The sequence below is a fragment of the Necator americanus genome, chromosome V (genome assembly GCF_031761385.1).
Source record: "Necator americanus strain Aroian chromosome V, whole genome shotgun sequence".
Taxonomy (NCBI): Eukaryota; Metazoa; Nematoda; class Chromadorea; order Rhabditida; family Ancylostomatidae; genus Necator; species Necator americanus.
This window is the reverse complement of record NC_087375.1, coordinates 37626382-37643444: the sequence shown is the minus strand read 5'-3', so window position 1 is coordinate 37643444 and position 17063 is coordinate 37626382. Positions and strand designations below refer to the sequence as shown.

At 36.9% G+C, this 17063-nt stretch overlaps 1 protein-coding gene across 1 annotated transcript; it reads left to right on the top strand.

Moving 5' to 3' along the window:
- Window positions 1-13778: 13778 nt before the first annotated feature.
- RB195_016376 (uncharacterized protein) lies at window positions 13779-16616 on the top strand (the record flags this gene model as incomplete). The annotated part of the gene is made up of 4 exons (XM_013452370.2): window positions 13779-13952; window positions 15393-15490; window positions 15553-15667; window positions 16542-16616. The coding sequence occupies 4 exons, from the start codon at window positions 13779-13781 to the stop codon at window positions 16614-16616; spliced, it is 462 nt and encodes a 153-aa protein (XP_013307824.2).
- Between the last annotated feature and the right edge of the window lie 447 nt (window positions 16617-17063).

Below are 17063 nucleotides of genomic sequence, written 5' to 3'. Positions count from 1 at the left end.
TGTATGTACATGATTTTTTTCTTCACGAATGAAGATTAGAACCAGATTACCTCTGTTATCTCCTCTATTTGTTAATCTTATTCAATTGCTGATATCTGCTTGAACTGCACTCCCTTTTTCCTACATCTTATAAACCTTTCTGAAACTGCCTAAGCATCTTATCGCTGTCTATTTGAAAAACGAGATCGTTTTACTCATTAAGGATCTAACGAGACTTGGAAAATCTATCTGCGAAAATTTTAGAAATCGAAAAATTATACACAAAGTTTTGGAAGCCATGGTAAAAATAAGAAGTGAAAACCCAAACCAAATTCCCATTAGGTTTCCGAAAACTTTCGAACAACTTTGAACGGTGCCCTTCGATTCTTCGCTGGTGCGCATTCAGGTGTTTTTTTAGATGTTTATACCTGAGTAATTGGTTTTTTTTTGTTAACGTAGAACATTTCTCTGTTTTCTCGAACGTTGTTAGTCTTCAAGTTAAGATTTTGTTAAGTTGAGTTTTGATTGAATTCTGTTTCACACAAGAATAACCCTTCTTTACCCCTTTTGGCATTGTTTTTGAGTATTCCTCAGCGAATATTGTAATCGCAGGAAATTACGACCAATTGAACTTTTTCTGCCATCAAGAAAAATCTGCACCTTGAGTCCTATCGTGTAGTACAGCGATAGGCGTCACGCAACTCCTATAATTTGATTACAATTTGAAGAAACGTTGAAGAAATAATCGGAAGAAAAAATCCGATCACATGACGAAGGACAACGCAGAGTCTAAAAAAGTTCGTTGCAAAATTGGATTAATTAGGAAAATCCTTCTATGGTCACATGAGGTAATTGTTGTCCTACAAAGCATGAAATCCTGTTGTTTCTGTGTTGTCGTGATTGTTTTTGTTTTAATTAATTTTGTGGCGAGATGATGACGTATCGATGACATCTATCTTTTATTCCTGTCACCTTTAGTTTTCCTTAGGAAAAGACTTACACGTTCAAATTCACTAAATAAGTGGACACAGCCATTAGACCTATTTAAAATCGTTATAATTAAGATAATTTTGAAAATGACATCCACAAATGAGTGTCCAAGAAGGAGGGAAAATATAAGAACCATTTCCAGAAAATTGAAAGCATAAAATGAAAAATAGAAATAAAAATCAAAATTAAATTAGTAAAAAAAAACAAATTAAAAATTAGGTAAAACATAAACATTCCAGGAACTTGTTCTCTATCTTTTAGGAGTGGTAATGTTTGGTATGAAGTGGTTTAATGAAATGTAACAATACTTTGTAATGTGATGGATAGAATACTGTAATTTATAGGACCAAAAATGAGACTACGAAATGATGTCATCTGACGAATGAATCTTGAAAAAAAAACACTCATTTGGGAAGAGTCTGAGGACAACACGAAGTGCACGATAACGCTGAAGGTTTAGATTAGAAGAACGTGAGCGTAACAGTGCAGAATGTCACGTGGCCGATCAAATTACTTTCTTCTTGCAGGATGATGTGAATTTGTGTACATAGTTGTTTAGAGTACACGTGATATCTGACGTTGATGTTTTCAACGACAAATTTCAAAGGCACCGTATCATATTCTACTGTACCGCGGTAAATTTACGATGATGAGTTGAATCTCCACGAACGGAAAGGGTAAGCAGGTGTTGTTCATTGGTTCAATTCTAATTTCTCTCAGTAGTTCAAGAACAAAAAGTGCGAAACAACACTTGCGGTTCATTTCGCCCAACGATACAACTTGTTACAGATGGTAGAACGAGAGTATTGTGCAATGCGCCCGCGATTGTACAGATGGAACAGTTTCTGCTGCTCATTTGAATTATCTTAATCTGTTTGCGTACATTCCATAACGGCGGAATTGTTTATATCCTTACTGTTGTTGTGTTACTGGTTACAGGGAACGATACAGAGTACGGCCGCAACCTAGGCTGTGTCTGATGCTTTTTTTTCTGGATTATTAGGCGAAATTGAGCGTAATAACGCTCATAGTCATGAACTACACATATTCAATTTTCCACATATTCGTGGAGATCCCATAGTTTAATTTTAATTTAATTTAACTGTTAATTTTGTGGTACAGATTACCTTTAGTACCGAAGCAGTTGCGGTTTGGTGTTAGGAAGTGGAGAGTTTTAAGAAGTAACCAACTTCTTAGTAATTGGCTTACGGACAAAAAGTACTATAGTACCAATGTGGAAAAAAAAAATATTAGGAAAATCAGTGAAGAATATCAATCATGTAAATTATAAGAGATTTTTTTCCTAGGAATTTTGAACTGTTGCATTGTGTCTTGGACATTTTCTGTTCATATAACCACAATTACATATTAAAATCTAGAAAGCTTGCTCTTTCAATAGAGCGTAGAAAAAAGAGTAAAATGGAGGTATCAGCCTAAAATGTTCGTAGAAACATCCTTGAAGTACACGCAAACCACTGCGAAGATCTGTACAGGAAGAGATAAATTTCTTCAAAAATTTCCCTCGTTATATTGGCGGTTGATTTTCACACCTTTTTCGAGCATGTATGCATTTTCTAGGGAAATTCTACCAGGAACAAATTTCCAAAATATAGGCCCCACTTGTTCCTTGATACTGGAAGCATTTCCACACTCATTTTCCTCGTTACTATACCGCTTAACCACGCAAACTGATTAGTTGTTAAAGAACGACTGAGTCAATTGTTGAGTATTTCAGGGATGAAACGACTAAATCAGCAGTAGGTCTGTCCCTGAGAAAGGAAAACAGTTTTCCTTTGGAAAATCTACGATGCTAATCCACGTCAACCTTTTTCACGTGATGTGTTTGACATTTTAAGAAGCCTTTGCAAGCAGAGAATCAATGATTGAAGCTATTTTAGGCAACATAAAGAAAATGTCAGAGAAAATAAGTAAAATGTCTTCGTGGGAAGAGAAATTAAAGTGTTGCACGTATCCATGTTTTTGTCTACAATGGTGTAATGGTCTTAATCATTGCATCATGCATGTTTACCGTAGCAGAACACAGAGATTCTTCCTGTCGTAGAAGGAGAAATCTAAACGAATTTCTCTGGAAATCTCACATGATTTGAAACTGAAAAAAACGTACTTAAACATTTTCATTTGCTATTATTTTGTGCTTTTGTCATTTGTACATGTATTCATTATTTATTTTATTTATTGTATTTTGTACATTTTGTCCGTATCGAAAGAAAAATAAACTTGCGAAAAGTGATATTCTTAATTGACTACAAAGTAATCCGGCAAAAATTAATCAAATTTACTCTCCATATATATATATATATATATATATATATATATATATATATCAGGCAATGATTTTTGAGTACAACTTCTAGCAATTTCGACAAATTTACAAATTTGGTTACTTTCTGAAAAAAAGGCTTTTGAACCTTTTATGAATTCTGATTTTCTTTCAACAAAAAAAAAAACCGCGGAATTAATTAGGAAATAATCTGAATTGGCTATATAACCACGAGCGGATAAGAGAAAAGTTATGTATATGATTTTCTAGGATGTAACTTTTCAAATTCTATAGTTTCTTACAATTAGTGAAGAATGACGTTCTTGATCTACATATTGATTGATGGCACTTATATGAGCAGAGCGACACCCCTCACTCGCATTCCCATCCAATAATGTCATCGCGGCCCCTTCATATCCAGGATGTTTCGTTCATTCCTTGCTTTATATTTTTCTTTTTCTTCTAGAGTATTCCTCCTCGAAGTCACCCTCGCATTGCATTATAGTGCTATTAGAAGATTTTCTTTCCAAAAAGAAAATGTATTTAAATTCTTGGACTAATGAAGTACCAGTGTTATTATTTATTTATTTATTTATTTATTTATTTATTTATTCACACGCTAACGGTGCCCGAGGAAAAGGAAAGATGTTTTTTCTGAGTTAGAACAAGAAAAAAAAAACAGAAGAGAAGAAGATCCGCAGTCAATTTATTGTCGTTGGAACCTAGCGCAATCCTTACTATGTGAGTATTTCTATACTTTGCTGCATTTCAGAAATTTCCCCTTATCTCTAAGTTCGAAATTCCTTGCTCCAAACATACTACAGGTTACGATCTATTGTCTCTGGCATACAGCCACTTGTTCGTTCATGCCGAACTGGCTAAGGATTCGATAATTTGATTATCGTGTTTTCCTGGGGTCGCTTACTAACAGCGTATGTTCTTTTGGCTCATAAGACATTTCGTTCAGAGATCAACTTTGCATGAAATCAAACGCGAGACACTCGTGAACTTTCATTTCAAAGCGAATCAAAATCCTCGAGTTTTTCATTCCTTTTTGGGCGAGAGCTGGAATAGCGTAATTTGTTCTACAATTAGTAAATTTGGAGAAACTAAAAGTTTATTTGGGAGAAAAACGTTTTCTTTCTTTTTTGACTTAAGACTAGCAGAACATATGTACAATATCTTTTTTCGACTTAAGCTAATTTTGCAGGATTCCAATGGGAACTAAGGATTCCCTCGTCTGTCTCTTGCGCTCTTTTCATCTTTTCGAGTTTGTTCCTGAGAATTTCGCTAACTCCTTTCGTCACAAAGCAAAATGCAGACGAGGCAATTCTTCGTTCTTATCAGAATCCTGCAAAAATATATCCTTGTCAATATTTTCCCATCGAACATCAACTGATTTCGCTCCGCTCCCTGAACAATTATCATCGTAATGACAGGCAATGACTGTTCGGTCATTTGCTGACTGTTCACTTATCTCTAATCCCTTCATGTGTCCCGTCATGCTGTTCAACTTCCCATTGTCCTGAACCGGTTGTTCGATTAATCCGAATTAAGTCAGTTTATTGTTTTTCCTCATTGTCCGACCGGAGATGCTCATAACTTGGACTTGAGCCTCTTAGGTGCTACGTTGTTTACTTTCACAAAGACGAGTTTTTTGATTGTGAACATATGTCCACTAATACAACAACATGTTTCCATTTTTGGATGCACTTTTACTTCCCCTGACTTTCGCAGTACCTGTAAAATCTAATAATATCCAGGAAGAATCACGCGTATCACCGATAATTTCATTCGCGTCTAATTTCTGCAGAATTACTCTTTGATTTCAAATGAGTACCTCGGCTCAAAATGGAGACAGATGTTACGGGACTAAGGCGGTTATCCGACTTTACCCTTGAGCGAATTTGATCTCATCCTGCTCATTTCTTGGCTAGAGCTCCCATGCAGTCCTCCCAACCTACTCTATAACCTGCGAACCGTTACGTGTTGCCTGAACTGTCCGCCAACGTCAAGGGTCCTCATTTTCCTCACCATTTGCTTCAAAAATCTTCTTTCACGTCCAGAATGCCTTTTTGATCTTTTCCCTCGATCTTACGGTCTGCTAATGATGTGACGAAAGAAAAGAAGACGGTTTTCTGCGGCTATTTCAGAAGGCGGGGCGGGGATGTTGATATTTTCTCCAGGCCGTCTTGTCTGCCGGTAATGCATCAAATTCTGCAAAAAAAAAAATTCTTCCTTTTCATCTCATATGTGCTTCTAATTAATAATGACAACAATTGCGAAGTCACCTCCAACTGGTATCTAGTAATTCGAGGTTGACAATCAACAGACTAGGGGGGGGGGACACTGAAGACCAATGTCATTGAATTGACAAGATATGACACAGTAGTCACATCAATTTCGTTAGCAATGAATATATCATGTACCGTAGTTGAGAGGAAACATAATGATACTCAGTGGAATGATAAGGAATAGCAAAATAATTTTGAAATTTCCGAAGAAAAAAGGAGTAAAATTCCCTTCGATCTTCCTCGAATCTTTACATGACTTTTCAAATTGTGGACGCTGCAGGTGAAGCAAAAGCAAAGGTTGTGGGCATTCTTTACTAAACGGCTGTTTTGATGTCATTGCCTTCCTAAAAGCCTGGCTGGTAAGAACACTTGTAAAGAATTACCATGAACTTCATCCAGAACAAGTTATCATCCCATAAGAGATCAAAAACGAAACCAGAAAAAAAACTACAAGTGTTAAGTGCAGCGTTTCGCAAAGTTGGTGATGTTGGGATCTCACGGATAGATAGGGATAGAGGTGTAATACGCAAGCATGATTGACGGCGTTCAGTTTTCCCGAAAAATCCAGAAAAGTCATGACAGATTTATGTGATCTTGTCTCACCAACGATGCATCTTGTTTCGCGATAAAGTGCAGGCAAATTCATTGTTGATCGATCTTTGCAATTGAATTAATAAAACCCTAATAAGTAGTACAACAAAAATAAGGGCCTGGACAATTGCAGACGAGTTGTGGGTAGGTTCTGGTCTACCACCAGTAGTGAGTTGCATCGTAGGGGGAATGGGCTCGCACAAGGAAGTTTCGCACGCCTTCTGGATTACTTGGGGAACGTGATCAAGTTAGTATTCGTGCACTACACAATTCCCATACCTATTCTTGAAAAGATCCGAACATCGCAAATTTTATGATACGTTGTACTCGTCCTAAATGTCCAATCAATCAATAATCGGGCTGACATCGATTATCTCTTTTGGATTTGATGTTGACTCAACTTCCATTTTTCTTCACTTCAAAGGAAAAAATTCGAGAAATCCAGTAAAATCCTTTGAGATCGCTTGATTTTATTTTCAGTTTTAGTTTCAATGACATTTGCGGAATGGGAATCAGACTTTTCTTGAAGTAAAGTAACTAACTGAAGTCTTTATTCTTTTTTCTCACTCTGTTTTAGTTTTTGTGTGGTTTTCTCGTAATAATCTATTAGTTTATGTTTGCATTTCTGTCCTTTATTCCTTTCCTTTTCATGCTGTATTATTTTTTCATGCAACCACGTAATTTTTATAACAACTGGAAATAATATTTGTAATAAGAAAGATGATTTACATTCACAAATCCATATTTTTCAGAATGTCTGCAAACATTGCATCTGTATTTTAACAGATTTAAACATTTCAATCAGGAAGTTTTTATGTCTTGTAAGTGTAACATTTACACTTAATTTCTTTATCCATTCGTGTAATTATGAGACAGCTTTTGGGTTAGTTCGTTCCTTTAGCAGAGCTGGCAAGCACACTGAAAATGGAATGAAATTGAATGTATTGCGAATAATAGTCGTCGAGTTCATTCAAGGAACTTGTTTGATCATACAGTAATACAGTTTGATTCGACAAGAAAAAAAAAACAACGCAGCAAATAAACGTACAAATTCGACTATTATTCAGTGGGTTCATTTCGTTGAAAGAAAGGATTTAGACGAGAAAGAAGTATTTTCTTCACTGTAACTTTCCGCTTACTTAGCACTTTATCATTCACGTTTCCCTATTTTCCTACTTCTGTGAAATTACTTGCTCAAGTTTTACACATCATCATTTTGAACGTCCTAGAGATCTCGGACGTAGAGCAACAGTGCGTAGATCTCATCAAAGGCATATGAGATCTACGTACTGTCCCGTATTCTTAAGCAATGATGTCTGGATAGTGTTAAGAAAATGCATGTGGAACAATCTTATAGCTCACAGACTATTACGAGCGGTATAAAATTAGTAGTATTTATAAGTACAAGTATTAGTAACCACTCATTTTTGTTATTCATTTATGGATTCTTGACGGAAATCCAAAGTTATTCTAATTTCTTCTAATTGATTTTTTTTTCTCGTGGGCTTACATCTACACTTTATTTCGAACTCATTTCCCTCATGTTTCTCATTCTTACGCCGTGCTAATGGTGTCATCGAACATTCAAGCCTTTTACCAGTTAACCAGTCAAATGTTCTTTGATACGCGAGTTGAGGAAGAATGTCGCATTGTTTGAGCTTTCGGTAAGGCAGAAGATTGCAGGAAGATCAGCGTAATCTATCAGATAGAATGCCTGAACTTGCGTATTAAAGAACACTGGGTTGGTAAAAGCCTCTAAAGTTCGATGACACCATTAGGGCGGCACAAGAATGAGAAACATGAGAAACACAACAATGAGAAAAGAAACAACGAGAAAATTAGTTCGAAATAACGGGTATGATATCGGCCCACGAGAAGAGAAATGAGTGCTTGTCTCACTTCATGCCGCTCGTAATACTCCGTGGCCTACAAGTCTCACATGCAGTTCCTCAACACTATCCAGACACCAGTACTTGCGATGATATTGAGACTTGCCAAGGAGAGGGAAGAAGTTGAATTGGATATACACAGGGTGAAAAACCTCTAATCGTCTTTTTTATTTTCATCCCTCTGATAAAGACGAGGTTATCGAAAGATCAGGCCACAAATATGTAAAGTTTCACCAATAACCTCGTTGGCAAAACAAGAAAACATAAATCCTATTTCCAATGCTCAACTAACAGAGGGCATAAAGATTCAAAATAATTCTCAGTTTCCCTACTAACCTTCCGCTGTGTCATCTAATTTTTCCCGAACCATCAGAGAAACGTTTTCTCCAGCAACATTAAAACAAAGTGAAAGAATCTTCGCTAACGTCAATAAATGATTGAGAAAGATTCAGGGCCGAGGAGGTATTCTGAGGGAAAAACTTTGCCGACTAGTCAAAGCAGCACTTACTCTTTTCATTACTCTAAATTCGAACTGTAAACTCAGCTAAAAGTTAAAGTACTTTAAACTACTGGTTACGGCCGTCACACACAAATGAAATAAACCGTTCTTGTTATGAGGAGTTTGATGAAATGTTTTACTTACTACTACTTTTTGCCTTTCTTACGATACCGTCATTCCCACTTTTTTTGTTTGTGTATGAGGCGGGCTTTTAAATACGAATGATGTCACTGAAAGGTCATATGGGTCAAGAGAAGGAGGCTTGAGAGCTCCTGCTTGACATGATTTCGGCGCTCAACGGAAATTTCTTCAGTCTAGTCTTTCTCGCATTAAAATAGCTTGAAAAGTATGTAATAAATAGGTCATCGTTCAAGGTGTAATCCCATCTTCCAATCGTGCATAAAGCAGTGATCAATCGCGACGTGCGATAATGGGAATGTTTCCGTTTCAATGTAAGACTAACTTTTTAAAGAAGAAGAAGAAAGTTTTGGAGAACACAATCATTGAATCAATCAGCTAAAGCCAGTCGCCGTCTGAGATCTGGACTCCACACGAAAAAAGTGGAATTTAATAATTATAATTAATTATTAAGAGTGGGCCAGGCGTAGTGTAGCGGTTAGAGGTTCCGCTGTCTGCACGATCGATCGGAGGATCGAATCCGCCCTAGTGCTCACTAAGCCTTTCATCCCTCCGGAGTCGATAAATTGGTGCCAGACTTGTCTGGGAGGATAAAAACACTGAGTAGCCCAGCAAGAAGTCATTGTATACGCCAGTTACACGTTCTGAGTTGAGGTGAACATGGGGCGCATCCCAAGCGAATTGATCAACGCCAGACATTTTATCCTTTATCCTTTATCACTAGTAGTTAAAAGTAGAAGGGGAGCGACGTTGATCAATCCATCCTATTCAGTTCGATCATTTCAGAATTGTTGACTTTTATAAACAATTATGCGATCTATGCACTTATTTTCGGGGAAGAACCTACACAAATTATCCAGGGTTGTAACTTTCTAGAAAATTCTGATGCTGATATGTCGACCTCGAGGGCATGAAGTGAAAGTTGGCTGGTTTCGAGCGGTGTTGAACCACTACGATGAGGACATAGTGCTGACGTCTAACTGCTGCATTTAAGCTCTACATATAGCTTATTTTTTTGGATGTTTAGAAGAAATTTGGTTCTGCTAATTCACTCTTCGAAAAAAGCACGTATTAGCGCGATTTCTTGGATTCTTTTCTTTCCTTTTTTTCTTTTTTAGACAATATAACTTATAAAGACAGAAAGATTATTTTTTATTTTGGAAGAATGATAAAAGAGAGAAAAACATGCAAGATTACGTCATCTACATTCATTTGTTACTAGTTTTTCATAAACATCTTTTAACCTCATCACCACATTAACTGTCTGAGGGAATGGCGACATTTTGTCAAAGTTTACTGACACAGCTCCTCTGTGTTTCTCTGGACATATGACATCATTTCTTTGCTGTTACCACAACAACAATAAACGTTTGCGTAAATACTACGTGTATTTGATTTTGTGGGGACCTTAAACTTGAAAAGAATAAACAAACATACGCACCCATACGTTCTCAACAACTGAGAAAATTAAATTAAAAAATTTAAAAGAATAAAAATTAAATACTACATATTAAATTACTTCACCTTTTGAAATATTCTCAAATCCTCCACAAATTGACCTTTTAGCTATGTTCGTCAAAATAAAATCGTGTAGATTTCATTTCTAATATAAAAAGTTTAAAATGGGAAGTTGATGAGAAACAGATGTGTGATATCGATTCCATAGATCGTCTATCATGGTTGATGGTCAAAATGCTAGCAGTACCTGGATGCTAAAAAAAAAAAGAGGAAGTCAAGAAATCGGAACTTGGGAGACTGTTGTTGTAAACAAAGTTTATTTTCAAATAAATAATTGGTCAAGGAAGTTGTGTTGGTCTGAAGTGCAAGAAATAACAGGTCTCCGTCAGTAAGAAGTGTGAAGATCAGCCCAAAAATCGATAAGGAATTAATTTTTCAGTACAAGAAACTTTTAAATGATTATGTAAAATTCGAAATAGATAGCGAGACATCTTGGAATCTATTTCTAAGTCATTTTTTCATTTCTGATGTGAAAATCACTGCATTGAAAACAACCTTAATGTGTTATTTGTGATTTCAAAGGTATGGAAGAAATGAATTGTGGATTGGATTTTAAAAAAAAAAAACTAGTCAAGGGAAAACTTACCGTTCTAATGAGAAAAATAGCAAGTGAACGAACTTTTTTGTCCCATACAGCTTCCTTTTAGTATTCAAATCGTTGCAATTTAACATCACAATTTGTCACATTAGATTTATTTTCTGCAATACAGTAAAGTTACATTACGATGTTACCGACGAAATAAAAAGATGTGAAAAAAATGACATGCAAAAAAATCTCTAAAAGTACAGTTGACTACAGTGTGCCTCTGATAATCGAAAGATTTTAAACTCATTTTTCTTGGATTAAAAAGAACACAAAAAATCCTTTAAGAACACATTCGAGTAAGTTTTCTGGCGTTGGAATCACCAGAAATCCTTTTTTATGTGTTCTTAAAGGATTTTTCTCAACGGATATTGTTGAAGAAGGGCAGAATTGTTTGCAGAAAATGTAAAACTTTTAGAAAAGTGCTGCAATGTTTCGAAATTTCGTATATGGCCGTCAAAAACACATATATCGTCAAATCTGCCCTTACAATCTGTTCAATGGCGTATGTTTCAAGGAAATTTTTCGGTTTTTACTGAAACGGTGTTACAAATTAAGGAAATGTGACTCCTATAAATATTCCTTGGAAGAAAATCATTGTCGACTTCTATTCTTCGCACATCTCCGGCGAAGAAAGTTATTTTGATAGGCTGAAATGTACATCGAGATCGTGTGACGCTTGAAAAAGATGCGAAGAACTTTAACGGTAATCACCAATGAACATTTTGAGCAAAATAAGTTTACTGTAACAGCGAGATATGATTGAATAGGTCTTAGGTTGGCGATTATTGAGAAAGTTTTGAGAATTCCAAGGACTATCAATTCCAGAATTTTTTTTTTTTGAAATTAATAATGTTTGTTAAGTTTTTTTTGTTGAAGTTGATGTGCATAAATAGTTGTAAAAGCTCGACCTCCGTAAAATCTTAAATCTCTCGTAAAAAGCTTCTGAGCTTTTTACGAGGAAAAAAACCGACTCCTGAGAATCTACGACGATCTAGTCACTTTATGAGAAAAGGGTGCATTTTTTTTACATCATTTTTGCATTAAGGAAAGACATTATTTAAATTCCTTCAGACAAAGGATGAGTTCGTAGAGAACTTGCTTTTTAGAGTCTTATCGAAACCTTTATTCATAACCAGAAAGGACGAAACAAGCGCACTAAAATTATTCCCACATGAAATGGTTGTTTTTGTGGTGTGTCTTCTTTTTGTTTGAACGGTTCCTGCAAAACGTGGATAAAATTCAATGACTATGCTCCGGCCGATACTAGTCCGCAAGAATCGATAATAAAAGAGGATTCAACTTCAGAAGGTAGGTTTCTCTTTGGAAGCAAAATTCTGCTGTTAGAAGTATTGCTTTCACTTGAAATTCTGTTTGGAAGACCAAATCTCCCAGAAAAATATTCGTAATATCTATCTTCCTGGGGAAAATGTGAAAAATAATTATATTTCTATTACTTACATGTTTGGTTAAATTAAAATGAACAGGTACACGAAAAAAAGGTCCCCTGCTTAATTCATTGCATTTTTCATTCTTTCGGAACACGTTAAGACCAATTTGCTTTCTTAACCCGATTAAAGACAATGTTTGGATGTAAAAGTAAAAAATGTAAAAATAATTCAGTGATGCAGTTTAGCGTTTTTATTGAAATCATGTTGAGACTTGTTACACTTTAGAAGTAAGAAAACTTGATTTTTCCATCAGATCCGTCCAACGTTGACGACAGATTGCAATGCTGATGCTCAGTAAATTCTCTTCTTATTTGTATTCGAAAGAAACCAAAATCCGAAAGAAATATTTGTTTGAGTTTTCTTTTTCTTCTTAGATCACGTCCAACATTTGACACGTACTGCCGCTTCACCTGTGGCTGAACAGAATTTGAACTTTGGTATAACTAATCACAAAGTACACCATGTAGCCTTTAGAGTTATTAGGATTTTTTGGAGAAGTTATTCTGTCTTAGTTTGGTTCTATGCTGAGAAGTTTTTCACTGCAATCAGTTAAAGATCAAGGACATCGGTGATATCATCATTTCCTCACTGACACATGTGAAACTACGACTTTTTTTATTGCTATCATTATCATTTCCATCGCTGATCGCGGAAGTGCAGTCTCTACAAACTTTTCGGCGGTCGAAATGAGATCTCTGGTCAGAAGCTTCTCAGCTTCTTGATCGAATAATCAAAGAATTCCTCCTCGGACAAAAAAAAGCATACAGTAACATGTAGGATCTCATGGCAAACAGCAAATACTCATTATTTCAGACTCAGAAATCTAATGGCCAGTAGACAGCGACCTCATACGTGTTTTCTTCGGAATTTTTGTCGGGGATAAGGCATTTTATCTCATAACTCCGACATTTAATTACGATTTCAGGATGTTAAAACTAGTTTCAAGCTCTAAAACATTTAAATCTGCAGTCACTTGAAGAAAAAAGGAATTTCTATCGGGGAATTCAGCTATTTTCAATTGGGGAATAGGATGTATCTGGCTGATGGTTGTTCTAATGAGTTAGATAACCTCGTGCTACCAAAGAATTGCATCATAGCTTGTTTTATTCTATAAGAAATCAAATTTCATCAATTAAACATCGTAAAATCGTCACGATCTCTGCGTAGCACGAACGTACACGACTTTTGAGATGTTCACTGATGTTTTCTTCGGATGGGCGTCGCGCGTGAGCGAGCGATGGGTGGTGGGTGGGCAGATACGGTGCGCGTGGTTGTGGGAGGTGCTCATACTTCTATATAAGCGATGTGTTGTTTCCTCCTGGTTGTCAGTTGGATTAGCTGTTCAGCCGATTAACACAGCTCCGAGTCCAGTCCAACCTCGCCCGTCTGATCTCAGTTCGTCTTTTGAACTCTCATCTCATGATCGTAACTGGATTCTTGTTCCCCCCGTTCCGTAACGAAGCTATCCTTTACATTACGTACATCGAATCGCTGCTCTAGTCGTTCCTTTGCTCCTGCTCCGTGCTTCACCTGTATTCTCCAAATTTATCCTTTCAATTTTTAGAATGAAAGTCACTGACTCCTTGATGACCATGCTTGGCGATTTCGCCGCCATGAAGCGAACTCCTGACTATACACCATCCACGGTTGTGGAGCCGGAAATCCCGAGAAAGCATTCTGCCCCAGAGACTCAAGCGCAGTCTCAGCGCCGACATTCATTGATGATCAGTGTTGGCACAGTAAGTCTTTTTCCTTCTTTGCGAGAAAACAATTGAAGCATCGATGAATAAGCGGCCATTTGCACCTAAATCCGTTACGGATAACTTGTTCATCTGATCTCCGCAAAATACGGCGAAATTCTGAATTCGCGATGTTGTGTATCTCATTTCGTAATTTAGATTAAACTAGTTGAATTTGCACCCAGAAATAACATGAAAAAAGATCTTTAGAAGTAGTGAAAGCCATGTTATCCTCGAGAAGATCCAGAGTTTACTCCAAAATCTGACAATCATATGTTATCGTGGTCAAATCATATCGTCTAGAGAATACCGGTGTAGAAGAAATTGTGAGATTAAAATTACTATAGAAAGACCATGACCCATGAGCTATAATGTGAACTTTGCCATATTTCGAAATTACTTGTAGTCATATTTTGCAAGAGAAAAAGTGCGGGGAAAAAACGAGTTTTGTTCGGATCATGTGATTGTGAGATTTTCGGTACAAAATACCGCGTACCCACTAGAAGAAAGGCATAAACACTTGTCAAATGACGTAGGCGTTACCATGTATGGCCCCGATCCCAAAATTCTTCAAGTAACCCGTTCCTGAGAAGACACGGATCTAGTTTTTTGAGGTGTTTTTGTCTGTAACCGGAGCAAAAATCACCAAGAGCAATCCGTCGTTGATGACGCATAGAGATTAAAAACGTCTAGCAATGAAAACTAGTAAACACGGTCCGAACTTTGTGCCAAGGTCAACTAGTCAGCAGGTCGAATTCCGATGTCACATACAGCCTTGTAGTAGCATAGCTCCATCCGGAGGTTTGAGGTCACTTTCACGCGTGATGCCGTTAACCGACGCATGGCGCACGGTACCTAACCCTCTCTGATGAACTAGTACGAAGGAATCGCTGGATCTGATCGTGTGTGTGGTAATCCCCCCCAATTAAGTAACGGATATATGACGTCCGTGGTTGGTGATATAAGTTGAGAGGAAATTCCGATGAAATTAAAAAAGTTTCCTCGAGAAGAGCGTAGACTTTACACTGCGTCCGAACATTCCTTCGTGGGACGATCTCTGGGAGTAGAGGACGTCTAGGTCAAATAGAAATTGATCGGTTGGTTAACCAACTAAGCGTTACACTCACTGATCGGAGCCAGTAATTCTGGAGATTGATTCTAGGACGTCTCTTGAGAAAAGAATATGAAGATCAGTAGATTCTTCTCTGAAGATTCGTCTCTGAATTTCTCTTACTAGAATATTTTGCGAATTCTGTAGGTTCACAAGAAAACACGTTTTAATAAACATGCACCCTCCACATTCACATCTCTACTCGATTCTTGCCAATTTTAACTAGTAGAATTAGGACTAGCATTTCAAAAATTTTGTGGAAAAAACGCCGTGAAGATTCAAGGAGACTCCTAAGAAATGGACATCGTAATATCAGTGGTCACTTCCAGGAGGAGATTCCAAGACTCGGCCGAACTCGTACACGTTCGGAATCCGTCGCAACGCCACAGTGCATCGAAGCGAAACTTTACAACAAGGGTGTTAGAAGGTACATACAATGGATGATTTCACCGCAAAATAGACTTTTATCCTGAATTATTGATTTATCAGATGTTCGGCACCTTGTGTCTCCACTACCGCCACAACAGCCTCATCTCTAAGAAAGAAACTGCAGAAAATGCGTGAAGAGAAAAGCTCGGACTCCGAGTCGGATCTATTGAAAGAGGTGAGAGGCGCTTTTAGAGAAATCATTCCGATAGCCTAGAGAATTGAGTTCTTCTGGAGAAAACCAGAGAAAATAGCTTTGCTGGAAGGGGATCGCTAAGAAAAAAAAACTGATATTTAAACAAATTGTTTCTTACAAAAGGGTTATTCGTATTGATTAGACGATAACAAAATCATCAGCGGAGTGACTCGAGGTGAAAGATTCTCTCTCACTCTCTCTTTCGTTCTGTTCTCCATAGTCGTAAACAACGCAAAAGGAATTAGGAACTGGATTCTTGGGCACATCGCCAAACGATGACATTTTGTCGCCGTTTTGACAAAATGTCATCGTTTTGCAGCTTTTGCAAAATGTGCCTGGATCGTTTTTGACAGTTTTCAAACAAATCCTTTTGTTGCTGGCTTAAAAAAAGAATGAGAACACCTAGAATCGTCCAAGATATTTAGACTTTTTTCTTCCAAAGGTTTTTCTTGAAGTTGATACGAAATATTAAAACATAGTAGGATATTATAAGGTTGTTGATCGCCAGATTTACCGGCTCTTCGGATGAATTCTACTGAATTTCTCTAATTTAAAATTTAATTCACTAGAAAACAATTATAGAAAGATGAAATAAATTGTGAGCGAATGAGGAACAAAAATTAGATCAGAACAGTGGTTTTTCAGCTTTTTTTTCAAGGAAGGATTATCCGTGTCTTCCATGCTTAGGTAATGTAGATAAATTGACTTCATCTTGTGTGTAAAAACTCTTGCAGGGATTACTTTTCCTAAGAAGGAGAAAAGTGAGAGTTCAATTCTACGATAATTTTGAAACTCATTAAATCTTTTAAAAATATCCCCTGAGAGAAAACTGATAATTCATTCTTAAAACATTTAGGAGGAAGATGAAGAAGCTCATGCCGTGTTAGCACAACGACGAGCCTCATCCGGAAGTGCTGTGTATAGGATCTAAACACTACTACCGTATCCTCTGCCCCGTAATGTATCGTTGAATTTGTTTTGTACATATATGTGAACCGCTTTATAACTACCTCCGGGTTGTTTGTCCTAAAATTAATGTATATAGCAAACCCTTTGTAAGTAGTGAAAAGGCGGTGACGATGTCTTTTTTTTCATTTTGACATAGTTGGAGTGTGATAATAATCTTGAAATAAACCTTTATTCAATGTTTTTATTTCTTCTTAGGAGAATAGTTAAAATAAAGATGAATTATGCAAATTGAAGCTCAGAGCAAGGCAACTTTCGGGAGCGGAATGTGTGAGGCGGAGGGTGAACGGAATGAGGGGAATTGGTGCAATTACACGACAGGCGGCTATCACTTCAATACGTAGATAATGACCACCGGCTTTCGATTTCCTCCTGCTGATATCTTCCTGAGATTTTTTTTGGCGGGAGAACG